The sequence below is a fragment of the Gnatocerus cornutus genome, chromosome 7, assembly GCF_029298725.1.
Source record: "Gnatocerus cornutus isolate USDA-ARS CGAHR chromosome 7, icGnaCorn1.1, whole genome shotgun sequence".
Lineage (NCBI taxonomy): Eukaryota > Metazoa > Arthropoda > Insecta > Coleoptera > Tenebrionidae > Gnatocerus > Gnatocerus cornutus.
Window position 1 is genome coordinate 9,240,913 of NC_142239.1, and position 27,766 is coordinate 9,268,678.

The window sequence follows — 27,766 nt, forward strand, 5'->3', positions numbered from 1 at the left end:
CAGTTTCAAGGAGGAGGAAATTTAAAAAACAATCAAAGCAATTCAATAAAAATGTTTATTGATTCTATTGTCGGTCGAGCCGAGCAAATATTTAAAACACCGGCAAAAATTCACACTTATTTGAGGATGACGCTGTCTAAACCAAACAAGTCAAGATCTTTTCACCATAAAAACCCCAATAAGAACAATCGGCGATAATTGTTCGAACCAACAATGATCACAGAGTCTTAATATGCGGCTGCATACAATTAATTGTGTATGTAAGAAAATGTAAATCCTGAAGCAACTGAGTGAGTCTTTTAAAATGTCGCTCGGTATAAGGAAGAGCTCCTTCTAGAGTCCCACTTAATCCAATGGGTCTAAAATCGCCACTCTGTAACTCCCCTAGAAGGATATTCAAAACGAGTTGAGCCGACTGGCAGTTTCGACTATTCGTATTCCAGTTGGTCGCGCATTTGAGCAGATTTTCCTTCTGGTCATTCCGCAACTCCTTCACTGCGTCTGCTAAACCCGTCATGTCTCCCTTTCTTATGATCCCTTGTACGATTTTTAGCACCTGCAACGGCCTATCTAGCCTCAGAGCCAACTTCAGCGCTTTGACAAGTTCGTCGTTTTGTAAATAATTCGCGAGTTTCTGCACCTGCAGAGCTTCCTCTTCTTGTTCTTTGATCCTTTCTAGTTTCCTTTCTTCAGTCACGTCCTTCCATTTGACGAGCAAGGAGTCGGAGCCACCCGTCACCACCCCATCGTCCATCAGCGCCATGGCCCAAATCCTCCCTTCGTGCTCCTCGAAAGTACCTACGCACTCCGAGGTCTTAACACTGAAGAGTTTGAGCAAACCGTCGGCTCCGGCGCTCAAAATCTGCATGCCATCACTGATGAACTCCACTTGGAGGACGCTGGAGTCGTGGCCTTCGAGGGTTTTCAAGCAGGCGAGGTCGCTCACTGACCACAGTTTGATGGTGCAATCGGCTGAAGAAGTCAGCACCACCTGGTCGATGGGGGAGAATCGCACCGCCCACACTCCACGTTTGTGACCTTTTAAAGTACCAACGAAGGTGAGGGAATCCGTCCATAATTTCACCGTCTTATCTTGAGACGCTGTCGCAATGATTTTATCATTCGGTGACACTGTGACACAATTGATATCTTTCTGGTGCGCGATTTCCGTTCTAACGCAATTGAGGATTGTGTCACTGTGGTACTTCAAAGGGATCTCCCAGAGTTTGAGACAAGTGTCTTGACTAACACTGGCGAAGAAGGTGCTGCTGAAGGCCACAGAACCCACCGAGCCGGTGTGACGAATCCCGGTACCAACACACGTCATGGTGGTACCATCAAACAACCACAACCGGATTTTGTTGTCTTTGCTCCCGGATAACAAGAGATCCGGGTTAGTTTTGCTCGTCGCCAAACACAAGACGATGTCAGAGTGCCCCTTCAACAGTTGACAACTCATGGTGGAGTTGTCGTACAACTTGATGTCAAAAGAGTTCGTCGCGACGGCCAAATGGGAGTTTTTCCCAACCACGGCAATGTCGAGGATCTCGTCAGAGAACCCAACAAACTGCTTCAAGCAAACGAACGACTTGAGATTGTACAAGATGATGTTGTGGTCTGACGTTACGACGGCCAAGGTCTTTGATTTTTCCCCCAGGAGGAGCTTGGTGATGGCCGAACCCCCGAGAGAGCTGAACACCTCCTTGGAGGTGGTCACCTCCCACACCCGCACCAATCCCTTCTCTCCTGCCGACGCCACATAGATTCCCTCAGGGTCCGATTTCAAATCAGAAATATTGAACTTCTGAGGAAGAGCAATGAGGGTTTCGATCGCTTCGTACACTGGAATCGTCTTCAGGGGTTGGGGTTTGTTGAACTCCCACAAAATGATCACCTTGTCGCGTCCCGAAGAAACGAACTGGTTGTTGGTGGTAAAAGCCAGCGACGTCACTTTACTATAATGCGCGTTGTAGGTAAAACCCGGCGCTCCTTTGGCTAAACTCCATGAGTGGATCCTCCCGTCGTCTCCACTGGCTAGTAAAACCTCCCCTTCAGGGTGAAATTCGGCGATGTTCACCACCCCTTGACACCCTTTTAGACTTAAAGTGCACGTTTGGTGCTCGAGATCCCACAGTCTCACTACTCCATCTGACCCTCCACTTGCCAGGAGTTGATGGCGCAACGTCAGTTTAGCAATTGGGCCTTTGTGGATGAATTTCCACATTTTCTCCAACTCTCCTTGGAGGTTCCATAGTTTTAACAACCCGCTCTTATGGGACGAAACAAGTTTTTCCCCATCCGTCGTGAAAGTCTGAATTTGATCGGCATCTTCGTTGTTTTCTTCGCCGATGGTCTGCACGACTTTACCATCAAGAGTGTTCAAAAGAGAAATTGAGGATGCGGTTTGGCAATATAAAGTGTCTTGATGCCATTCTATGTTGCCGCCGGTATAAAAAGCGCCGTGTTTAGATTCAACTTCGAATCTGAAAAAGAAAAAATTGTTTTAGCTAATATTGAAAAAACGCAAACAGTGGGTGATGATAAATTAAATTAACATAGCGACGAAAAACAGTCGGAATTTTTTAAATTATGCTTACAGTGAATAGGTGAGAATAAACAATGGGCGAATTAGGAACTGGAATTATATGTGTACGAAATACTGAGCGAATTGTCGATTTGAATGGTTGAAAGTGGAATTAAAACGCCATAACTCACTTATTCGTTGACGTACTGAAATTTTAAGCACGGATTTAGAAATTCTGCGTACAATAAGCTCCAATAACGTAAATTTGCTTCACAACTAAACTAGATATTGACTGAAATAGTGAAATTCAAGGAACTTTTAATACCTTTGAGTTAAACACCATTTGAAAAAGTAGCTCGTAATCTATCATCTGGCCAAATTTCAGATCATTAAGACAAGTGGTTTACGAAAGGCGGTAGAAAAACCCATTTTTTTCATGTCAAGTTGTAATTTTTTTTAATTCGGAAAAAAAAATCGCACATCACCATCATGGATTCTTCGCAAACAAAATGCGGAATTTGAAGTATAAATTTGGATTCAGCGTGAAATTCTGCGTGAAATGAGTCCCAATAACTAAGTTTGCTTCATAAATAAACTAAATATGGACTGTGGAAATTAGAAAAAAAAAAACACATGCTAATATGTAATCTCAATTTAAAAGGCACAATTACAACAAAACAAGTCAGGGAAAATCGTTAGAAAATCTGGGAAATCAATAGCAAATCACTAGAAAATCAAGGTAATTATTAGAACGTCAGGGGCAATCAATAGAAAATCAGAGTCAATTACTAGGAAATCTGGAGAAACCAGACGAAATCACAAGAAAATCAAGAAAAGTTAAAAGAAATCAAAAAGAAATTAGGGGAAATCAGAAGAAATCACAAGGAAATCAGGAGAAATTAGACGAAATAGCAAGAAAATGAGGGGAAGTAAAACGAAATCACAAGCAAATCAGGAAAAGTTAGACTAAATCCCAGGAAATCCGGAGAACTTAGACGAAATTACAAGGAAATCAGGGGAACTTACGACAAAATCACAAAGAAATTCAGGAGAAGGCAGACGAAAACACAAGGAAATCAGGGGAACTTAGACAAAATCACAAGGAAATCAGGGGAACTTAAACGAAATCACAAGGAATTCCAGGAAAAGTTAGATGAAATCAAAAAGAAATTAGGAGAAATCAGACAAAATCACAAGAAAATCAGTAGAACTTAGACGAAATCACAAAGAAATCAGGAAAACTTAGACGAAATCACAAGAAAATCAGGGAAATTTAGACAAAATCACAAAGAAATCAGGGGAACTTAAACAAAATCACAAGGAAATTCAGGAGAAGTCAAACTTAATCATAAGAAAATCAGGGAAATTTAGACGAAATCATATGGAAATCCAGGAGAAGTCAGACGAAATCATAAGAAAATCAAAGGAACTTAAACGAAATCACAAGGAAATCCAGGAAAAGTCAGACGAAATCTAAAAGAAATTAGGGGAAATCAGACAAAATCACAAGGAAATCAAAGAAACTTAAACGAAATCACAAGGAAATCCAGGAAAAGTTAGACGAAATCAAAAAGAAATTACGGGAAATCAGACATAATCACAAAGAAAACAGGAGAACTTAGATGAAATCACAAGAAAATCGGGGAAATTTAAACAAAATCATAAGGAAATCAAAGGAACTTAAACGAAATCACAAAGAAATCAGGGGAACTTAAACGAAATCACAAGGAAATCCAGGAAAAGTTAAACGAAATCAAAAAGAAATTACGAGAAATCAGACAAAATCACAAGGAAATCAGTAGAACTTAGACGAAATCACAAAGAAATCAGGAAAACTTAGACGAAATCACAAGAAAATCAGGGAAATTTAGACAAAATCACAAGGAAATCAGGGGAACTTAAACGAAATCACAAGGAAATTCAGGAGAAGTCAAACTTAATCATAAGGAAATCAGGGAAATTTAGACGAAATCATATGGAAATCCAGGAGAAGTCAGACGAAATCATAAGAAAATCAAAGGAACTTAAACGAAATCACAAGGAAATCCAGGAAAAGTCAGACGAAATCTAAAAGAAATTAGGGGAAATCAGACAAAATCACAAGGAAATCAAAGGAACTTAAACGAAATCACAAGGAAATCCAGGAAAAGTTAGACGAAATCAAAAAGAAATTACGGGAAATCAGACACAATCACAAAGAAAACAGGAGAACTTAGACGAAATCACAAGAAAATCGGGGAAATTTAAACAAAATCATAAGGAAATCAAAGGAACTTAAACGAAATCACAAGGAAATCAGGGGAACTTAAACGAAATCACAAGGAAATCCAGGAAAAGTTAAACGAAATCAAAAAGAAATTACGAGAAATCAGACAAAATCACAAGGAAATCAGGGGAACTTGGACGAAATCACAAAGAAATCAGGAAAACTTAGACGAAATCACAAGAAAATCGGGAAAATTTAAACAAAATCACAAGGAAATCAGGGGAACTTAAACGAAATCACAAGGAAATTCAGGAGAAGTCAGGCGAAATCATAAGGAAATCAAAGGAACTTAAACGAAATCACAAGAAAATCAGGGCAACTTAAACGAAATCACAAGGAAATCCAGGAAAAGTTAGACGAAATTAAAAAGAAATTAGGGAAAATCAGACGAAATCACAAGGAAATCAGGAGAAATTAGGCGAAATGAAATAACAAGGAAATCAGGGAAAGTAAAACTAAATCACAAGAAAATTCAGGAAAAGTTAGACGAAATCAAAAAGAAATCAAGAGAAATTAGACGAAAAAACAAGGAAATCAGGGGAAGTAAAACGAAATCACAAGGAAATCAGAAAAAGTTTGACTAAATCACAAGGAAATCCGGGGAAGTTAAACCAACTCATAAAAAAATCAGCGAGAAAAAATCAGAGGAAATTAGGTGTGTGCCATTTTTGGCAAGTAATAACCCTTGACAATTCATCATGTCATCAATTAGAAACTATTAGAAAATCAGGTGAAATCATTAGAAAATCATAGGATAATTCTAGGAAATCAGGAGAAGTCAGACGGAAACGCAAGGAAATCAGGTGAATTTAGACAAAATCACAAGGAAAGCAGGGGAAATCAGACGAAATCAGAAAGAAATCAGGGAAACTTTGACGAAATCACAAGGAAATCCAGGAGAAGTCAGACTAAATCACAAGGAAATTAGGAGAACTTAGACGAAATCTTAAAGAAATCAGGGAAACTTAGACAAAATCACAAAAAAATCAGGGGAACTTAGAAGAAATCACACGAATATTAATCCCTGGAAATTTCCTAAAAAACTTTGGTCATCAAATTGACATTTACATTGTGTACAAACCATCAATCAAACAACCAACTTCATGGATAAATGTCAAAAACAATGATATTGAATAAAATGTTTTGCTCGCGACCGTACATCAATAAAGTTGTTCAAAATTCACATTTTAAGATTTAGAAAGTCTAACGAGGAAAACTCGCCAAGAACTGCATTTTTGTACACTTGGGATGCCATACTCGACCTGTGATTTGCACTTGAACGAAATCTCTCTGATTAAAAAATTGTGTTTTTAGTTGTTTTTAGATCATTCTGTAATGAGATTATTAATCACAATGCGAATTTTCCACAGTTCAAATTGTTGCTATCGCTACAGGATGTAGATGTTAACATTTTGATAATCAAAATTTCATTTTTTCCGTGCAAAGTACAAATTTTTGTGATCGATTAGTCTAAATAAAAATAATAAAAATACAAAAAAAACACAAGATAAAGCTTTGAATGAAACCATTTTGATTTATATTGGATTAAAATCTGACATTTTGTTAAATGAATTACGAGTAGTTTCAGTCTTTTAGAATCAATGCGTTTTTGACAACATAAAAAAAATATACAGGGTGGTCCACCAAAGACAAAAAAAGCAAAAACTAACCCAACTTTTCCAAAAGCTGTCACATCAGCAATAAATTTATTTTTGTGATTTTAGTGCCAATTGTCCAATTACTAATAAACTTGGCATTTATTTGTGTAGCCATCTATTAATCAAAATTCACATGTATCCAACATAAGTATCTAACTTATCCCTTTCAAAACCTGCTGATGTCTAAAATTGCGCCTTTGTAATTCTCTAGAGCTTATTTATTATGGGTACACTCATTAAAAAGGTCAAGTTGGCAACAGTCCCTAGCGATTTTTATCGGTAACAGTTGGCAACGCAAGAGTTTGTCCTTGACGCAAATGCGATATGGTTGAGGCAAATCGTCTTGCGCAAGATTGTCAAAACTTGTTAAATCTCAATCGAAATTTCTCTTTTGTAAAAATGTTTTAATTAATTTATTAATACACTCAACTTTGACAACGTGTTAACCTTAAAATTCGCTTACATTCAAGTTTCCCCTAATTTTCTCCCTAAACAATTGAAAGCCTGAGTTATACCCAAGAATTTTCGAAAATTTCCACAGGAGAGTTGACTATAGCTGCACTTTGAACATCTGTCAATAGCTTAAAACTTGTAAAACGTCAAAATCACTAATAGGGAAAAAATTTGAACAAGAAACAGAACAACTGAGCAGAGGTTAAGTCAGTTTTATACAATTGTTTCATTATTGTCTCCGTAAAGAATGAAAGTCTGATTTACACCCAAAAATTTTAGAAAATTTACACAGAAAAATTTTCAAAAGTTTTTATCACATTCAAGTACGTAAACTATCTAAATAAATGTAATACAATTATAATATTTATAATTTATAAAAAATATATATATAATATATAATTTGTAAAAATTTGGTGTTTTTGGGAAAAAATTGTAATTAATAAATATAATACAATTATAATAGATACTTGAAAAAGATCTTGATTGCAGATTACCTAGAATATTTTGTCACTATTTTATTGTTTCACAAATAGTTGTTATCTCCATACTTTGAAATTTACAATTTTTACTGATAAATTTGTGGCACAAATTACCAGCAGAATAATCGATTTATATTGATTACCGATAATATTGTTTAATTTCGGTTTGCTGACTCACAAATAAAATGAAAAACCAAAGCATAATTGACACCTTCACAAGTGAAAACTTTCAACGGCAGGGAATTAAAAAACAGTAACTTTTTGATAAAAACCTAAAAATTTTTTAGAATTTTATTTAAAATTTTATTTTTTATATTTAAAAATTTTTAGAAATTTTTTTAGCCCAAGATAATCTTTTTGTTGTCCCAAAAACCAGAGAGTCAATAAAAGATTCGTTGTGCCATTGAAGCTTTATTAATCAAAATTACAAAAATTCGCAAAATTTGAAATGTCACTCACAAACAACGCCACAAGTTGATGATGCCAACTGTGACAAAAGTTACTAGATTCTTAAACATCATTATGTTTGTTAAGAAATGGATAAAAATAGACCGAAGTAAAACAATAGTATATTATTATACGAGCATGTTATGAAGCTTGGTATTTACAAGGTTGAGTTTGCACCACGAGCGAGTGGAGTAAATTATGGTCCGAGTGACATGCGAGTGTAATACTATGCTTTATCTAAGACCACAAAAAAGTAGACACAAACGCGCGTCAGCATTTTTTGACGAAAATTTGTATAAAATATATAAAATAAAATAATATAAAATATAATAAAATATAATAAATATAATAAATGTAATGTATATAAAATAAAATAATATAAAATATAATAAAACATAACAAATTGTATTTTTGATAATGTTTGTCAACACCAAGAATTTATCCAATAAATTTCTTTCTTGAAATGGTACTTTTAAAAGTTTAAGAAACTTTATCCAAAGCACTTTTTGCCCTTTTTTTATGTCTTATGTCAAGTGCGACACACTGTATGTTTAAAATTAACGCTAAATCGACTTACTCTTGTTTAACATAGGATATAAAAAATTCATTCTAATACCATTGTGAAAATTTTGAACCTTAATAATTTTCAAATTTTACATCAATTTTGCATTTTTGTATAAAAAGTTATTTATTTGTTCATGTTATCAGAAGTTTGTTAAAATCTTTAAACAACTTGTTTTTATTTTCATTTTTCTGTATCTTGTCTACGATTTTTTTTTAATTTACGATATTTATCAGTTTGAATTTAGATCTCTTTTCACTGCAGCTTCCAATCCCGCGATTTGTCCAACGGAGTGCGGGCACTACCGCCTGTAAAGAATGCAACCGCCCACTCTGGAGGATCAACAAACCATTTAAATACCACTGAAAGAGTTGTTTAGATGCAGTATTTAATTATTTTTTGTGTTGTAGTTGGATTGCAACTTCTTAAAATGTATTGCCTTAATGATAATTTTGATCAGTGAATGGTAAATGTTAAATTTCAGCCAGAATACAAGCTTGTATCTGTGTTAATTTTTGGCATATTCAGTTAAATTTTGATAAAATCGTAAAGTTCTTTTTTAGGGATATTTTAGGCAACTTGCAACTTTGCAAAATCCATGACGATACTAAATACAGCAGATATGGTAAATTCAATCTATTAGGATTTTTTGAATAAACCTATTTTCTTGTAATTTACCTATTTTCTTGTAATTTACTGCGCGCTAGGAATATCTCTAAAAGTTAGGTATTATTCTAACAGAAGTTGCTTAGAATCGAATTTTAAATTAATTTGTACCAAATGAGGAAAAAATTCCAATTTTATTTTAACACATACATAAGTTCTTTTAAGCAGTAATACATTGTATAATAAGAAGTGCCAAACCAAAATCTTTAAATTTTGAGTTTTCATTATGTATAATTTTATGCGAACTAAAAAATAAACAAAATCATTTGTTTAGCAGAAATGAACAAAATAATAATAATTAATTATCAATAAAACTATGTAACAAAAATTTTTATGTTATTTTTTTCACATTTATTGTTAGATGACGAACTTTTTGACATGTTATCATTGGTTTTGTCGAAATGTCGTTATATTAAGAAAAAAAAAACATTTTCAAAAATTTTTGTTTTCGCTGTTTGCCTCATTGCGAATTGTAAAGTGACCACAAAAGATGACAATGTAAATTATTTGCGGATCTATTTGTCTACATAGGGGGATGTTTTATAACAATTAAATAAGAAAAAAAAATGCCCCTCGAGTCTAAAGTCATGGTATTCGTGAGTCTTTGAAGACAATAACATTTACAAATGCCAGTGTCTTTACAACTTTAAGACCATTTCAGTAACTGCTATTTTGGGTTGCCGTTATTTTCCATTTGCTAACAAAAAGGAAAAGAACAAAAATTGTATTTTGAAATTTTAACGTAAAACCGCATTTTATTTTAATAGTTTATTGTATTTTTAACGCTTTTGTATTATTTTATGAATATAATTGTTAATTTTCCAAAGCGAGAAACAAATGAATTTATATTCTTTAAAAGAAAGCCAAATTGCAATTGTTACACAGTGTAATTAACGATCAAATTTAAAGATTAATATTAAAATCGAAATAAGATTTTTAAGTTGAAATTTTGTAAGAAATATATTCTGAGCAACTTTTCTTAAAAATCGAAGGTGTCCAACACAAAGGAAAAGTTCACTTTATTCAAAAACTCGTAGACAATCTATCATTTTCAAATTTTTTCTTCTAAAATTAAGGAAGATAAAAGCTTATTCATTTAAAGTACAAAGCACTGCCTTATTTTTTCGTATAATCTGCAAGTATTTCAATTTTATTTTAATTTTCATCGTCAAGCGACAAACGCCTCCAACTTTTTTTGCGATTTTTAAAATATCAAATTTGGAAAGTGGTTATTCGTTGGCGTTTTTGGACCACTAATTACGCCAAGTGTCCTAAATAACACATATTAAAATATTTCAACCCAACCATAGTAAAAATACAGTCGAAAATAATTAAATACTGCATTTAAACAACGCTTTCAATGGTATTTAAATGGACCGACACGGTTTGTTGATCCTCCAGAGTGGGAGGTTGCATATTTTACCCACACTCCACTGTACATATGCGTTGACCTATTTGCACCACCACCTTGACATTTGCGCCACATGGTTTCAACATAACCTCAATATTTCAAATGTGTTCAAAACTTAATTTTTTTTTGTAAAATCTACTGAAGCACTCAGACAAAATACTCACGCTTCTTTCAGTTTTGTGGTCGTCATCTTCAGTTCTGTCGAGGAAATCACGTAGTTCTGGGATCAATCAAACAGTTGCGATTTTTACAACACCTGTAGAAAAGACGCACTGTTACATTAAAACCCAAAAACACACTCGAAGAAGGAAATCTTCTTCAATCATCTTCAAGAAACACTGTTTTACTAAGAAAACTTTTGGAAAACGAGTGGTATGTCAAATGTCGAAATTCTGTCACATCTGTCAACAGTGTCAATGCGAAGAAGCTAAGACCAAGGTGGGACTTAGAAGGTTGGTCTATTACTAAACGTAATCCTTAATTTAAATTGTACGAATATTCGTCCCGAATTAATAATACAATAATCAACATCAAGCGACAAAACGGAGATTCCGAGTTGCTTTTCCTCTTCAAACCCGTCCAACTGTACATATGCGCTCACCTCTTTGCACCACCACCTTGACATTTGCGCCAGTGGTATGTCAAATGTCAAAATTCTGTCACATCTGTCAACAGTGTCAATACGAAGAAGCAAAAACCAAGGTGGGACTTAGGAGGTTGAAAATAATCAACATCAAGCGATACAACGGAGATTCCGAATTTTAGAAGTAATGTTGGTTGCCTACTCAAAACCTATTGACCACGTGAGTGTTTTGCCCCCGTTCGCCCAAGCTAGCTGTGCAATCAAACAATTGCACCTGACTACCTGACATTCTCGCATCTCTTTCTAACCCATTCATTCCGCACACTCCATCTTCGTCTAACTACATGTTTTGATCGTTTGACATTTCACAGCTGGCGGATCGAATTTCGACACAGAAACGTATGTAAACATCAAGCCGAAAAATGCAGCCTGAAGACATCGAAATCGAGGTAAGTTTTCCAAAAACTCTCATAACATTCTAAGGTTAGAATTGCACGTTTTTAGTTGCCATCCCCATGCCTGAATGGCCTCGATTCCGCCCTTCAGCGCTTAGGAATGCTCGCCACGAGTACCAATTCTAGACGGGATTACCTTAAGGAAATCCGCAGGAAACCGTATTTAAACATGGTCAGGATTAACACCCGATACGTTAGTAACGTCTCCATAGGTTTTAGGGTTCGCCCGCTGACCCCCCATGTGAGGTACAAACCCTACACTATCAGGGAACGGCATCGGACGCGATCTGAGAACAATGATAGTGAAAAAGATGCCAGTCTCGTCAAGGCTGTGGTCGATGAGATGATTGAAAATTCGGTGGATTTGGTGCAGCTGAAGAAAGCCAAGTCTTTGGAGAGTATTGTAGCCGAGTGCAACTCTGATGTGAACTTGCAGAACATCACTTTTCCAGAAGTAGAAGTTGTTTCGAATTGTATACAAAATTTAAAAGTCGCCGAGTGATTTTTAACGTGATTTTTTTGGGGTTTTCACACTGCTAAAGTTTGCACTGTCACTGCCTTTTGTTTTATATTTTCTCGTCGCCTCTAGTCATCCATGACTTTATTTACGTCATTTTTAATGTCGTTTGATTACTTAATACAAGGTGTTTATAAATGTTTCTAGCATCAAGGGGGGCTTTGGAATTTTCATAGTGAATATAACTATGCTCACAATTTATTAGTTTATTAGTTTTTGTGTCAAAATTTTAGATTTTCAGGCTTCAAACCACAACTAGAACAGTTTTCTTCTCAATGATTGAGGTTAACTACAAATGTCAGTTGAAAAATCTAAACCCATATTAGTAACGAGTGGCAAATTTCTTTGACATTTCATAGCCACCCTTGATGCTAGAAACATTTATAAACACCTTGTGTTTTACCGGTTTAGCAAAGGCCGCAGTCATTGTGAGGTTAGAAAGTAATTTCGTTAATTTCCATGGATAACTAGAGGTGATTACTTTTGTTCTGTGGGGAGTTGAGTTCCATGTCTCACTTTAGGTTAGGTTTAGAAACGAAATCTCATTTTCATGTTTTTATTTAAGGTTTTCTCATGACATTTGATGTTTGATCATAGTTTTATTGTGTAATTCATATAATTTCCGTTCTAAGCAGGCCATGTATTTTGACATGTGTCAAATATTTTGATTTCGTACAGTCGCGATCAAAATATTTTGGACGTCATTTTTTGACATGTTGAAAATTTGCATTACTGTCAATTTGACGTGTAAAACTCACGCAATTTTGTCAAAAGTGACAGTAACAATGAAATAAATCAAGGGTGCTTTACACTTATGACAATCGAATGACTTTGACGTCCAAAATAATTTCGACGCGACTGTACTCAAAACTGCTCCGATGGTAAAAGGTGTTTATAAATGTTTCTAGCATCAAGGGCGGCTATGAAATGTCAAACACAATTGCCGCTTTGTTTTCATAGTGAATTTAACTTATCTTGAAATTTACTTATTGAACAGTTTTCTTCTCAATGATTGACTACAAATGTCAGTTGAAAAATCTAAACCCACATTTATAATGAGCGACAAATTTCTTTCACATTTCATAGCCACCTTTGTTGCTAGAAACATTGTATTAACTACGAGATGATTTTTTCTCAAAGCCAACTGCAGTGGTATAAAATACAAAAAATCGTTACTGAGTAAAAAATAAGTTTTATTTACCACTTATCTAATAAAATAACACATCCAACCAGTTTTTTATGTGCTCAATTTTTGGGGTGATTTTAGGTCGTTTATGTTCGGAAAAACACCAAAATTTTTAAGATTCTAGCCTGTTTTTTAAGGTGGCAGAGGTAAAATTATGTATGCTACTAACTGCGAATAGAAATTTTATGGATCACACGATATATTGTAAACCAAAGAAATTTACAACAAATTATAGTGTCACAAGGACTGAAATTTATAGTATTTGTTAATTGTCAAAGATTGTCACTTATGCGACGCCAATGTTATTTAAATTATTGATGGTTTTGTTGTAATTTCTGGTATTTATTAAAAATAAATTTTAAATTTCTGGAAACTTGACGCATTTTTACTTCTTTATATAATAATAATATATTCTGTGCAACTTTTCTTAAAAATCGAAGGTGTCCAACACAAAGGAAAAGTTCACTTTATTCAAAAACTCGTAGACAATCTATCATTTTCAAATTCTTTTTTCTAAATTTAAGGAAAATAAAAGCTTATTCATTTAAAGTACAAAGCAATGTATTATTTTTTTTGTATAATCTGCAGATATTTCAATTTTATTTTAATTTTCATCGTCAAGCGACAAACGCCTGTAACATTTTTTTGCAATTTTTAAAATATCAAATTTGGAAAGTGGTTATTCGTTGGCGTTTTTGGACCACTAATTAAGCCAAAAGTGTCCTAAAATAAACAAATACTACTCAATGGCAGTATAGATAATACATATTAAAAGGTTTCAACCCAACCATAGTAAAAACACAGTCAAAAATAATTTAATACTGCATCTAAACAACGCTTTCAATGGTATTTAAATGGTTTGTTGATCCTCCAGAGTGGGAGGTTGCATACTTTACAGGCGGTAGTGCCTGCACTCCATTATAAATAATTTTCCTGATAGTTATATTCACTATGAAAACAAAGCAGCAAAATAGTGCACCACAGGAATTCCAGAGCCACCCTTGATGCTAAAAACATTTATAAACACCTTGTATTTAGTTCAGTTATTATGGGTTTGAACTGTCGTAAAAAAACAAGATATAATAATTCTTCCTTGTTTCTATCGAACAATCATTCTGATCTTGTCGAGAATACTTTTTATTGTTTTGTTAAATCATCATTTAAATACAGTGCGTTTTATTAACAGTGCAGTTTTGTATGATTTAACACTTCTTTTTTAACTATACCGAAAATTATGTACAAGGTGTTTATAAATGTTTATAAATGGTCTCACATATGTATTAAAAATCGATGTTTTTTTTGGTAAAATCGATATTAATAAAAAATCGATGTAAAAGTCACAGATTTAGTTCAAGAGAATTTAGAGAATCTAAAAGAATCTAAAGTGAAACTATAGGCAATCCAGATAAAATTTATATTATCCAACGAGATTCGAAAGAATTTGTAGAAAGTCAAAGAAAATCTACCAAAGAAAACAAAAAAAAAATAGAGAAAATCTGAAGGATTTTGAAAAACTAAGGAAAATCTAAAAAGAACTCAACGAGATCCTAGAGAGGAAAATCTAAAAGAATCTGGAAAATGTAAAAAAAAATCGAATGAAAGCCTAATGCAAGGGGTTTATAAATGTTTGTAGTATCAAGGGTGGCTATGAAATGTTAAGGAAATTTGCCGCTCCTTACAAATGTGGGTTTAGATTTTTTAACTGACATTTGTAGTTAACCTCAAACATGAAACAAAGTAAGTTTACAAAAAAACTGTTCTAATTGTGATTTTTATTTTTCATCTGCAGATATTTTAATCTTATTTTAATATTTATCGTCAAGCGACAAAAGCCTGTAACTTCTTTTGCGATTTATAAAATATCAAATTTGGAAAGTTGTCATTCGTTGGCGTTTTTGGACCACTAATTACGCCAAAAGTGTCCTAAAATAAACAAATACTACTCAATGGCAGTATAGATAATACATATTTAAAGGTTTCAACCCAACCATAGTAAAAACACAGTCAAAAGTAATTAAATACTGCATCTAAACAACTCTTTCAATTATTTAAATGGTTTGTTGATCCTCCAGAGTGGGAGGTTGCATACTTAACAGGCGGTAGTGCCCGCACTCCATGCATTGGAACCAAAATATCTGCCGAATTTGCGGTCAAATCAATGAACTGTGCCACTTGACCTTTGCCAAGACCCCCAATAATGAGATTGACCATTTTCGGATTAGTTGAAGTAACAATTCTACTGTCAATTGTCAAAAATTGTTCAAATATCCCGCCGCGAAATTGAGGTTAAAACCGATTCTTTCTTTATATTTACGTTAAAACTGTTTTATTTGCAGTATTTGGTGACTAGTGAGGGTTTTTTTGCACGCACTAATACAATTAGTTCCGTCCCCCTTCAATAGTTTCGATTTTGTCTACTTCTGTCAGAAAGTGAGGTTAGGTCATATCCGTGTAAACAATGCATTGGAACCAAAATATCTGCCGAATTTGCGGTCAAATCAATGAACTGTGCCGCTTGATCCTTGCCAAGACCCCTAATAATCAGATTGACCATTTTCGGATTAGTTGAAGTAACAATTCTACTGTCAATTGTCAAAAATTGTTCAAATATCCCGCCGCGAAATTGAGGTTAAAACCGATTCTTTCTTTATATTAACGTTAAAACTGTTTTATTTGCAGTATTTGGTGACTAGTGAGGGTTTTTTGCACGCACTAATACAATTAGTTCCGTCCCCCTTCAATAGTTTCGATTTTGTCTACTTCTGTCAGAAAGTGAGGTTAGGTCATATCCGTGTAAACAATGCATTGGAACCAAAATATCTGCCGAATTTGCGGTCAAATCAATGAACTGTGCCACTTGATCTTTGCCAAGACCCCCAATAATGAGATTGACCATTTTCGGATTAGTTGAAGTAACAATTCTACTGTCAATTGTCAAAAATTGTTCAAATATCCCGCCGCGAAATTGAGGTTAAAACCGATTCTTTCTTTATATTTACGTTAAAACTGTTTTATTTGCAGTATTTGGTGACTAGTGAGGGTTTTTTGCACGCACTAATACAATTAGTTCCGTCCCCCTTCAATAGTTTCGATTTTGTCTACTTCTGTCAGAAAGTGAGGTTAGGTCATATCCGTGTAAACAATGCATTGGAACCAAAATATCTGCCGAATTTGCGGTCAAATCAATGAACTGTGCCGCTTGATCCTTGCCAAGACCCCTAATAATCAGATTGACCATTTTCGGATTAGTTGAAGTAACAATTCTACTGTCAATTGTCAAAAATTGTTCAAATATCCCGCCGCGAAATTGAGGTTAAAACCGATTCTTTCTTTATATTTACGTTAAAACTGTTTTATTTGCAGTATTTGGTGACTAGTGAGGGTTTTTTGCACGCACTAATACAATTAGTTCCGTCCCCCTTCAATAGTTTCGATTTTGTCTACTTCTGTCAGAAAGTGAGGTTAGGTCATATCCGTGTAAACAATGCATTGGAACCAAAATATCTGCCGAATTTGCGGTCAAATCAATGAACTGTGCCACTTGATCTTTGCCAAGACCCCCAATAATGAGATTGACCATTTTCGGATTAGTTGAAGTAACAATTCTACTGTCAATTGTCAAAAATTGTTCAAATATCCCGCCGCGAAATTGAGGTTAAAACCGATTCTTTCTTTATATTTACGTTAAAACTGTTTTATTTGCAGTATTTGGTGACTAGTGAGGGTTTTTTGCACGCACTAATACAATTAGTTCCGTCCCCCTTCAATAGTTTCGATTTTGTCTACTTCTGTCAGAAAGTGAGGTTAGGTCATATCCGTGTAAACAATGCATTGGAACCAAAATATCTGCCGAATTTGCGGTCAAATCAATGAACTGTGCCGCTTGATCCTTGCCAAGACCCCTAATAATCAGATTGACCATTTTCGGATTAGTTGAAGTAACAATTCTACTGTCAATTGTCAAAAATTGTTCAAATATCCCGCCGCGAAATTGAGGTTAAAACCGATTCTTTCTTTATATTTACGTTAAAACTGTTTTATTTGCAGTATTTGGTGACTAGTGAGGGTTTTTTGCACGCACTAATACAATTAGTTCCGTCCCCCTTCAATAGTTTCGATTTTGTCTACTTCTGTCAGAAAGTGAGGTTAGGTCATATCCGTGTAAACAATGCATTGGAACCAAAATATCTGCCGAATTTGCGGTCAAATCAATGAACTGTGCCACTTGATCTTTGCCAAGACCCCCAATAATGAGATTGACCATTTTCGGATTAGTTGAAGTAACAATTCTACTGTCAATTGTCAAAAATTGTTCAAATATCCCGCCGCGAAATTGAGGTTAAAACCGATTCTTTCTTTATATTTACGTTAAAACTGTTTTATTTGCAGTATTTGGTGACTAGTGAGGGTTTTTTGCACGCACTAATACAATTAGTTCCGTCCCCCTTCAATAGTTTCGATTTTGTCTACTTCTGTCAGAAAGTGAGGTTAGGTCATATCCGTGTAAACAATGCATTGGAACCAAAATATCTGCCGAATTTGCGGTCAAATCAATGAACTGTGCCGCTTGATCCTTGCCAAGACCCCTAATAATCAGATTGACCATTTTCGGATTAGTTGAAGTAACAATTCTACTGTCAATTGTCAAAAATTGTTCAAATATCCCGCCGCGAAATTGAGGTTAAAACCGATTCTTTCTTTATATTTACGTTAAAACTGTTTTATTTGCAGTATTTGGTGACTAGTGAGGGTTTTTTGCACGCACTAATACAATTAGTTCCGTCCCCCTTCAATAGTTTCGATTTTGTCTACTTCTGTCAGAAAGTGAGGTTAGGTCATATCCGTGTAAACAATGCATTGGAACCAAAATATCTGCCGAATTTGCGGTCAAATCAATGAACTGTGCCGCTTGATCCTTGCCAAGACCCCTAATAATCAGATTGACCATTTTCGGATTAGTTGAAGTAACAATTCTACTGTCAATTGTCAAAAATTGTTCAAATATCCCGCCGCGAAATTGAGGTTAAAACCGATTCTTTCTTTATATTTACGTTAAAACTGTTTTATTTGCAGTATTTGGTGACTAGTGAGGGTTTTTTGCACGCACTAATACAATTAGTTCCGTCCCCCTTCAATAGTTTCGATTTTGTCTACTTCTGTCAGAAAGTGAGGTTAGGTCATATCCGTGTAAACAATGCATTGGAACCAAAATATCTGCCGAATTTGCGGTCAAATCAATGAACTGTGCCACTTGATCTTTGCCAAGACCCCCAATAATGAGATTGACCATTTTCGGATTAGTTGAAGTAACAATTCTACTGTCAATTGTCAAAAATTGTTCAAATATCCCGCCGCGAAATTGAGGTTAAAACCGATTCTTTCTTTATATTTACGTTAAAACTGTTTTATTTGCAGTATTTGGTGACTAGTGAGGGTTTTTTGCACGCACTAATACAATTAGTTCCGTCCCCCTTCAATAGTTTCGATTTTGTCTACTTCTGTCAGAAAGTGAGGTTAGGTCATATCCGTGTAAACAATGCATTGGAACCAAAATATCTGCCGAATTTGCGGTCAAATCAATGAACTGTGCCGCTTGATCCTTGCCAAGACCCCTAATAATCAGATTGACCATTTTCGGATTAGTTGAAGTAACAATTCTACTGTCAATTGTCAAAAATTGTTCAAATATCCCGCCGCGAAATTGAGGTTAAAACCGATTCTTTCTTTATATTTACGTTAAAACTGTTTTATTTGCAGTATTTGGTGACTAGTGAGGGTTTTTTGCACGCACTAATACAATTAGTTCCGTCCCCCTTCAATAGTTTCGATTTTGTCTACTTCTGTCAGAAAGTGAGGTTAGGTCATATCCGTGTAAACAATGCATTGGAACCAAAATATCTGCCGAATTTGCGGTCAAATCAATGAACTGTGCCACTTGATCTTTGCCAAGACCCCCAATAATGAGATTGACCATTTTCGGATTAGTTGAAGTAACAATTCTACTGTCAATTGTCAAAAATTGTTCAAATATCCCGCCGCGAAATTGAGGTTAAAACCGATTCTTTCTTTATATTTACGTTAAAACTGTTTTATTTGCAGTATTTGGTGACTAGTGAGGGTTTTTTGCACGCACTAATACAATTAGTTCCGTCCCCCTTCAATAGTTTCGATTTTGTCTACTTCTGTCAGAAAGTGAGGTTAGGTCATATCCGTGTAAACAATGCATTGGAACCAAAATATCTGCCGAATTTGCGGTCAAATCAATGAACTGTGCCGCTTGATCCTTGCCAAGACCACTAATAATCAGATTGACCATTTTCGGATTAGTTGAAGTAACAATTCTACTGTCAATTGTCAAAAATTGTTCAAATATCCCGCCGCGAAATTGAGGTTAAAACCGATTCTTTCTTTATATTTACGTTAAAACTGTTTTATTTGCAGTATTTGGTGACTAGTGAGGGTTTTTTGCACGCACTAATACAATTAGTTCCGTCCCCCTTCAATAGTTTCGATTTTGTCTACTTCTGTCAGAAAGTGAGGTTAGGTCATATCCGTGTAAACAATGCATTGGAACCAAAATATCTGCCGAATTTGCGGTCAAATCAATGAACTGTGCCGCTTGATCCTTGCCAAGACCCCTAATAATCAGATTGACCATTTTCGGATTAGTTGAAGTAACAATTCTACTGTCAATTGTCAAAAATTGTTCAAATATCCCGCCGCGAAATTGAGGTTAAAACCGATTCTTTCTTTATATTTACGTTAAAACTGTTTTATTTGCAGTATTTGGTGACTAGTGAGGGTTTTTTGCACGCACTAATACAATTAGTTCCGTCCCCCTTCAATAGTTTCGATTTTGTCTACTTCTGTCAGAAAGTGAGGTTAGGTCATATCCGTGTAAACAATGCATTGGAACCAAAATATCTGCCGAATTTGCGGTCAAATCAATGAACTGTGCCGCTTGATCCTTGCCAAGACCCCTAATAATCAGATTGACCATTTTCGGATTAGTTGAAGTAACAATTCTACTGTCAATTGTCAAAAATTGTTCAAATATCCCGCCGCGAAATTGAGGTTAAAACCGATTCTTTCTTTATATTTACGTTAAAACTGTTTTATTTGCAGTATTTGGTGACTAGTGAGGGTTTTTTGCACGCACTAATACAATTAGTTCCGTCCCCCTTCAATAGTTTCGATTTTGTCTACTTCTGTCAGAAAGTGAGGTTAGGTCATATCCGTGTAAACAATGCATTGGAACCAAAATATCTGCCGAATTTGCGGTCAAATCAATGAACTGTGCCACTTGATCTTTGCCAAGACCCCCAATAATGAGATTGACCATTTTCGGATTAGTTGAAGTAACAATTCTACTGTCAATTGTCAAAAATTGTTCAAATATCCCGCCGCGAAATTGAGGTTAAAACCGATTCTTTCTTTATATTTACGTTAAAACTGTTTTATTTGCAGTATTTGGTGACTAGTGAGGGTTTTTTGCACGCACTAATACAATTAGTTCCGTCCCCCTTCAATAGTTTCGATTTTGTCTACTTCTGTCAGAAAGTGAGGTTAGGTCATATCCGTGTAAACAATGCATTGGAACCAAAATATCTGCCGAATTTGCGGTCAAATCAATGAACTGTGCCGCTTGATCCTTGCCAAGACCCCTAATAATCAGATTGACCATTTTCGGATTAGTTGAAGTAACAATTCTACTGTCAATTGTCAAAAATTGTTCAAATATCCCGCCGCGAAATTGAGGTTAAAACCGATTCTTTCTTTATATTTACGTTAAAACTGTTTTATTTGCAGTATTTGGTGACTAGTGAGGGTTTTTTGCACGCACTAATACAATTAGTTCCGTCCCCCTTCAATAGTTTCGATTTTGTCTACTTCTGTCAGAAAGTGAGGTTAGGTCATATCCGTGTAAACAATGCATTGGAACCAAAATATCTGCCGAATTTGCGGTCAAATCAATGAACTGTGCCACTTGATCTTTGCCAAGACCCCCAATAATGAGATTGACCATTTTCGGATTAGTTGAAGTAACAATTCTACTGTCAATTGTCAAAAATTGTTCAAATATCCCGCCGCGAAATTGAGGTTAAAACCGATTCTTTCTTTATATTTACGTTAAAACTGTTTTATTTGCAGTATTTGGTGACTAGTGAGGGTTTTTTGCACGCACTAATACAATTAGTTCCGTCCCCCTTCAATAGTTTCGATTTTGTCTACTTCTGTCAGAAAGTGAGGTTAGGTCATATCCGTGTAAACAATGCATTGGAACCAAAATATCTGCCGAATTTGCGGTCAAATCAATGAACTGTGCCGCTTGATCCTTGCCAAGACCCCTAATAATCAGATTGACCATTTTCGGATTAGTTGAAGTAACAATTCTACTGTCAATTGTCAAAAATTGTTCAAATATCCCGCCGCGAAATTGAGGTTAAAACCGATTCTTTCTTTATATTTACGTTAAAACTGTTTTATTTGCAGTATTTGGTGACTAGTGAGGGTTTTTTGCACGCACTAATACAATTAGTTCCGTCCCCCTTCAATAGTTTCGATTTTGTCTACTTCTGTCAGAAAGTGAGGTTAGGTCATATCCGTGTAAACAATGCATTGGAACCAAAATATCTGCCGAATTTGCGGTCAAATCAATGAACTGTGCCACTTGATCTTTGCCAAGACCCCCAATAATGAGATTGACCATTTTCGGATTAGTTGAAGTAACAATTCTACTGTCAATTGTCAAAAATTGTTCAAATATCCCGCCGCGAAATTGAGGTTAAAACCGATTCTTTCTTTATATTTACGTTAAAACTGTTTTATTTGCAGTATTTGGTGACTAGTGAGGGTTTTTTGCACGCACTAATACAATTAGTTCCGTCCCCCTTCAATAGTTTCGATTTTGTCTACTTCTGTCAGAAAGTGAGGTTAGGTCATATCCGTGTAAACAATGCATTGGAACCAAAATATCTGCCGAATTTGCGGTCAAATCAATGAACTGTGCCGCTTGATCCTTGCCAAGACCCCTAATAATCAGATTGACCATTTTCGGATTAGTTGAAGTAACAATTCTACTGTCAATTGTCAAAAATTGTTCAAATATCCCGCCGCGAAATTGAGGTTAAAACCGATTCTTTCTTTATATTTACGTTAAAACTGTTTTATTTGCAGTATTTGGTGACTAGTGAGGGTTTTTTGCACGCACTAATACAATTAGTTCCGTCCCCCTTCAATAGTTTCGATTTTGTCTACTTCTGTCAGAAAGTGAGGTTAGGTCATATCCGTGTAAACAATGCATTGGAACCAAAATATCTGCCGAATTTGCGGTCAAATCAATGAACTGTGCCACTTGATCTTTGCCAAGACCCCCAATAATGAGATTGACCATTTTCGGATTAGTTGAAGTAACAATTCTACTGTCAATTGTCAAAAATTGTTCAAATATCCCGCCGCGAAATTGAGGTTAAAACCGATTCTTTCTTTATATTTACGTTAAAACTGTTTTATTTGCAGTATTTGGTGACTAGTGAGGGTTTTTTGCACGCACTAATACAATTAGTTCCGTCCCCCTTCAATAGTTTCGATTTTGTCTACTTCTGTCAGAAAGTGAGGTTAGGTCATATCCGTGTAAACAATGCATTGGAACCAAAATATCTGCCGAATTTGCGGTCAAATCAATGAACTGTGCCACTTGATCTTTGCCAAGACCCCCAATAATGAGATTGACCATTTTCGGATTAGTTGAAGTAACAATTCTACTGTCAATTGTCAAAAATTGTTCAAATATCCCGCCGCGAAATTGAGGTTAAAACCGATTCTTTCTTTATATTTACGTTAAAACTGTTTTATTTGCAGTATTTGGTGACTAGTGAGGGTTTTTTGCACGCACTAATACAATTAGTTCCGTCCCCCTTCAATAGTTTCGATTTTGTCTACTTCTGTCAGAAAGTGAGGTTAGGTCATATCCGTGTAAACAATGCATTGGAACCAAAATATCTGCCGAATTTGCGGTCAAATCAATGAACTGTGCCGCTTGATCCTTGCCAAGACCCCTAATAATCAGATTGACCATTTTCGGATTAGTTGAAGTAACAATTCTACTGTCAATTGTCAAAAATTGTTCAAATATCCCGCCGCGAAATTGAGGTTAAAACCGATTCTTTCTTTATATTTACGTTAAAACTGTTTTATTTGCAGTATTTGGTGACTAGTGAGGGTTTTTTTGCACGCACTAATACAATTAGTTCCGTCCCCCTTCAATAGTTTCGATTTTGTCTACTTCTGTCAGAAAGTGAGGTTAGGTCATATCCGTGTAAACAATGCATTGGAACCAAAATATCTGCCGAATTTGCGGTCAAATCAATGAACTGTGCCACTTGATGTTTGCCAAGACCCCCAATAATGAGATTGACCATTTTCGGATTAGTTGAAGTAACAATTCTACTGTCAATTGTCAAAAATTGTTCAAATATCCCGCCGCGAAATTGAGGTTAAAACCGATTCTTTCTTTATATTTACGTTAAAACTGTTTTATTTGCAGTATTTGGTGACTAGTGAGGGTTTTTTGCACGCACTAATACAATTAGTTCCGTCCCCCTTCAATAGTTTCGATTTTGTCTACTTCTGTCAGAAAGTGAGGTTAGGTCATATCCGTGTAAACAATGCATTGGAACCAAAATATCTGCCGAATTTGCGGTCAAATCAATGAACTGTGCCACTTGATCCTTGCCAAGACCCCTAATAATCAGATTGACCATTTTCGGATTAGTTGAAGTAACAATTCTACTGTCAATTGTCAAAAATTGTTCAAATATCCCGCCGCGAAATTGAGGTTAAAACCGATTCTTTCTTTATATTTACGTTAAAACTGTTTTATTTGCAGTATTTGGTGACTAGTGAGGGTTTTTTTGCACGCACTAGTACAATTAGTTCCGTCCCCCTTCAATAGTTTCGATTTTGTCTACTTCTGTCAGAAAGTGAGGTTAGGTCATATCCGTGTAAACAATGCATTGGAACCAAAATATCTGCCGAATTTGCGGTCAAATCAATGAACTGTGCCACTTGATGTTTGCCAAGACCCCCAATAATGAGATTGACCATTTTCGGATTAGTTGAAGTAACAATTCTACTGTCAATTGTCAAAAATTGTTCAAATATCCCGCCGCGAAAATGAGGTTAAAACCGATTCTTTCTTTATATTTACGTTAAAACTGTTTTATTTGCAGTATTTGGTGACTAGTGAGGGTTCGTTGCACGCACTAATACAATTAGTTTCGTCCCCCTTCGATAGTTTCGATTTTGTCCACTTCTGTCAGAAAGTGAGGTTAGGTCATATCCGTGTAAACAATGCATTGGAACCAAAATATCTGCCGAATTTGCGGTCAAATCAATGAACTGTGCCACTTGATCTTTGCCAAGACCCCCAATAATCAGATTGACCATTTTCGGATTAGTTGAAGTAACAATTCTACTGTCAATTGTCAAAAATTGTTCAAATCTCCCGCCGCGAAATTGAGGTTAAAACCGATTCTTTCTTTATATTTACGTTAAAACTGTTTTATTTGCAGTATTTGGTGACTAGTGAGGGTTTTTTGCACGCACTAATACAATTAGTTCCGTCCCCCTTCAATAGTTTCGATTTTGTCTACTTCTGTCAGAAAGTGAGGTTAGGTCATATCCGTGTAAACAATGCATTGGAACCAAAATATCTGCCGAATTTGCGGTCAAATCAATGAACTGTGCCACTTGATCTTTGCCAAGACACCCAACAATGAGATTGAAGAGAAAATGAAGAAATGTTTGAAATTGGAGGTATGTAACAACAGAGTTAGGTTAGTTTGTTTTGATTAACGATAAAACAGCTTTTTAAGGACGACTATAAGCCCAAGCAACTCTGCAATCCTTGTCTGTTGAAACTGAACGACTTCCATCAGTTTTTAACGATTTGCCATGCCACCGACCAGAAATTCGAGTCAATTTTGATGAACCGCCAGGATTGGGGCAACGACGCGATTCTCGACTACACCCAACAGAAAATGAGTGTGATCGTAACAGCAAAATCAACTTTAGATCAATTAGATTGCAACGACATTGATTTGTATAAAGAGACAGTGCTGCCTTTGGAGAACTGCTCGATTAACGAACATGAGATGCTGGAGATCGTCGAGAATGCAAGCACTTATACGAATCTTCAAGAGAATTTGGATTATCTGAGTCCGGGGTACGGAATGAAGAAGTTCCACACCGATTTCTACCAAGAGTCGACGGTTTTACGGCATTCCTCGACTTACCAATCGCAGGATTCTTGTTCTTCGAGCGTCGCGATAAATTACAGCTGTCAACAGAATCTAGCCCCTGGCCAGACGTTCGAGTTGGACTACGCCAACGTGGGGTTGGACTATTCGAATTATAGCGCCCGGGATCAGAATTTCCAACCCCCTTTCGTGGAGACGCGGCGAACTGAAAACACCAAAGTCTTCCCGTGCCCCCATTGTGATAAGAAGTTTAAGCGCAGAGTCACCCTAAATGCGCACATCGCAGTGCATACAAAGATTCGCCCTTATATCTGCGATGTTTGCAAAAAGGCCTACGCGACGAAATGTGACCTTACCAATCACCAAAAGGTCCACACTGACCGCAACAAGTGTAAATATTGCTCGAGCACCTTCCCCGCTCCGAGTAAATTACAAAGACACCTGAGGACGCACACCAAAGACAGACCTTTTGTCTGTGATTTCAAGAATTGTAACAAGTCTTTCGGGGATAAGCGCAATTTGGATGGGCATAAGGCTTTACATACCAACGAGTTTAATTTTAGTTGTAAAGAGTGTGGGAAGGCTTTTCGGACGAAAAACCGGCTGAAACAACATGGGAAATCTCACACTGCGTCGACGAATTATGTGTGCGAAGTTTGCTCGAAAGCCTACAAATATAAGTCAACTCTGATCTTTCATCTGAAGAAACACAATGGCTACTTTTGTCCGTATTGCGAGAAGAATTGTGAAAAGGCAGTCAAGTTGATAAGACATAAGCGGGTTTGCAATAATAAGCCGAAGTAACGGCGTTTGTGGGTTCTTAAGTCATTGACACTCGGGTTAACACGAGTTAACAGTCGAAGGAAGAATCAAAGGAAAATCTGTGTTGCGGACATAACAACAGAAACCAAATGTTCAAGACACCTTAAATCTTGCTCATGGAGCCCTTCGAGCCTAACAGAAGAAGTTAAGTTAAGTTAAGTTAAGTTAAATCAAACAGGAAGAAACACAGGCTCAACAGAACAGCGTTTCGCACGGAAATGCAACAACAGCGGTGTGGAAAAAGATCGGAGAAATAGAAGAGTGTAAATAAAAGTTTTAACGTAAATATAAAGAAAGAATCGATTTTAACCTCACTTTCGTGGCGGGATATTTGAATAATTTTTGACAATTGACAGTAGAGATGATACTTGAGTACCCGCCATGATGTTCCTACTCACCAGCCATATTGGAAATAGTGGATTCAAATTTTTAGGCAACCCGCAATTTTCAAGTGTAATGTTTTACTCTAAGTTTAAATAAACCACCGAAAATAGTCTAAAGAAACATGCAAAATTTGATAAATTATGACTAAAGTTGTATACCAAACAACCAAAATAATAAAAAAGAGCTTTAATTAAAAACTAGGTTTTATTTAACCATTTTAAAATTTTTCAAAACTGATCACTTCTACAATTTTTAATAATTTTTATACATTAATATTAATATATATTATTATATATTATTATTATATAAATAATATTAAAATAGAACTAGTTTATCAAAAATCACTGAGAATTCTACAACAAAGAAAAGAAAACAGACAACCATTGACTTCTTACAAATAACTATTCAAGTGGTTTCTTGATTTGGCCGCAAATTCGGCACATATTTTGGTTCCAATGGAGTGCGGGCACTACCGCCTGTAAAGTATGCAACCTCCCACTCTGGAGGATCAACAAACCGTTGGGATGTTTAAATAAAGTATTTAATTATTTTTGACTGTTTTTACTATGGTTGGGTTGAAACCTTTTAATATGTATTATCTATACTGCCATTGAGTAGTATTTGTTTATTTTAGGACACTTTTGGCGTAATTAGTGGTCCAAAAACGCCAACGAATGACAACTTTCCAAATTTGATATTTTATAAATCGCAAAAGAAGTTACAGGCTTTTGTCGCTTGACGATAAATATTAAAATAAGATTAAAATATCTGCAGATTAAAAATTAAAATCACAATTAGAACAGTTTTTTTGTAAACTTACTTTGTTTTATGTTTGAGGTTAACTACAAATGTCAGTTGAAAAATCTAAACCCACATTTGTAAGGAGCGGCAAATTTCCTTAACATTTCATAGCCACCCTTGATACTAGAAACATTGATAAACACCTTACATTAAGCTTTCATTCGATTTTTTTTTTACATTTTCCAGATTCTTTTAGATTTTCCTCTCTAGGATCTCGTTGAGTTCTTTTTAGATTTTCCTTAGTTCTTTCAAAATCCTTCAGATTTTCTCTATTTTTTCTGTTTTCTTTGGT

The 27,766-nt window shown here is 35.5% G+C and overlaps 3 protein-coding genes across 6 annotated transcripts; 2 read left to right on the top strand and 1 right to left on the bottom strand.

Annotated features, from left to right (window-relative positions):
• Positions 1–41: 41 nt before the first annotated feature.
• Positions 42–10,896, bottom strand: LOC148170747 (transducin beta-like protein 3). The gene is made up of 2 exons (XM_088040640.1): positions 10,631–10,896; positions 42–2,483 (listed from the first exon to the last, which is right to left on the bottom strand). Exons 1-2 carry the CDS (start codon positions 10,654–10,656, stop codon positions 218–220), a joined length of 2,292 nt encoding a protein of 763 aa, XP_087896766.1. The 5' UTR covers positions 10,657–10,896; the 3' UTR covers positions 42–217.
• A 213-nt stretch (positions 10,897–11,109) lies between these two features.
• LOC148170748 (uncharacterized) lies at positions 11,110–13,580 on the top strand. 3 transcript variants are annotated; one of them, XR_015770336.1, is made up of 4 exons: positions 11,110–11,269; positions 11,421–11,498; positions 11,554–12,148; positions 12,910–13,580. XR_015770336.1 is itself a non-coding variant. In XM_088040643.1 (3 exons), exons 2-3 carry the CDS (start codon positions 11,472–11,474, stop codon positions 12,004–12,006), a joined length of 480 nt encoding a protein of 159 aa, XP_087896769.1. In that variant the 5' UTR covers positions 11,110–11,269; positions 11,421–11,471; the 3' UTR covers positions 12,007–13,580. The 3 variants fall into 3 exon arrangements, 2 of the variants coding, with proteins under 2 accessions (XP_087896769.1, XP_087896770.1); XM_088040643.1 differs by having other exon boundaries at positions 11,554–13,580; XM_088040644.1 differs by lacking the exon at positions 11,110–11,269 and having other exon boundaries at positions 11,284–11,498; positions 11,554–13,580.
• An 11,221-nt stretch (positions 13,581–24,801) lies between these two features.
• LOC148170749 (uncharacterized) lies at positions 24,802–26,864 on the top strand. 2 transcript variants are annotated; one of them, XM_088040987.1, is made up of 2 exons: positions 24,802–25,024; positions 25,084–26,864. In XM_088040987.1, the coding sequence occupies exons 1-2, from the start codon at positions 24,902–24,904 to the stop codon at positions 26,269–26,271; spliced, it is 1,311 nt and encodes a 436-aa protein (XP_087897113.1). In that variant the 5' UTR covers positions 24,802–24,901; the 3' UTR covers positions 26,272–26,864. The 2 variants fall into 2 exon arrangements, with proteins under 2 accessions (XP_087897113.1, XP_087897112.1); XM_088040986.1 differs by having other exon boundaries at positions 24,803–25,024; positions 25,075–26,864.
• The last annotated feature ends 902 nt before the right edge of the window (positions 26,865–27,766 follow it).

Excerpts from the sequence above, each read along its gene's own strand:
- LOC148170748 (XM_088040643.1), top strand. The coding sequence starts at position 11,472 with ATGCAGCCTGAAGACATCGAAATCGAG. Across the intron at positions 11,499-11,553 it reads CTGAAGACATCGAAATCGAG|TTGCCATCCCCATGCCTGAA; the intron begins GTAAGTTTTCCA and ends GCACGTTTTTAG.
- LOC148170747 (XM_088040640.1), bottom strand. The coding sequence starts at position 10,656 with ATGACGACCACAAAACTGAAAGAAGC. Across the intron at positions 2,484-10,630 it reads ACCACAAAACTGAAAGAAGC|ATTCGAAGTTGAATCTAAAC; the intron begins GTGAGTATTTTG and ends TTTCTTTTTCAG.
- LOC148170749 (XM_088040986.1), top strand. The coding sequence starts at position 24,902 with ATGCATTGGAACCAAAATATCTGCCGAATTTGCGGTCAAATCAATGAA. Across the intron at positions 25,025-25,074 it reads AGAAATGTTTGAAATTGGAG|CTTTTTAAGGACGACTATAA; the intron begins GTATGTAACAAC and ends ACGATAAAACAG.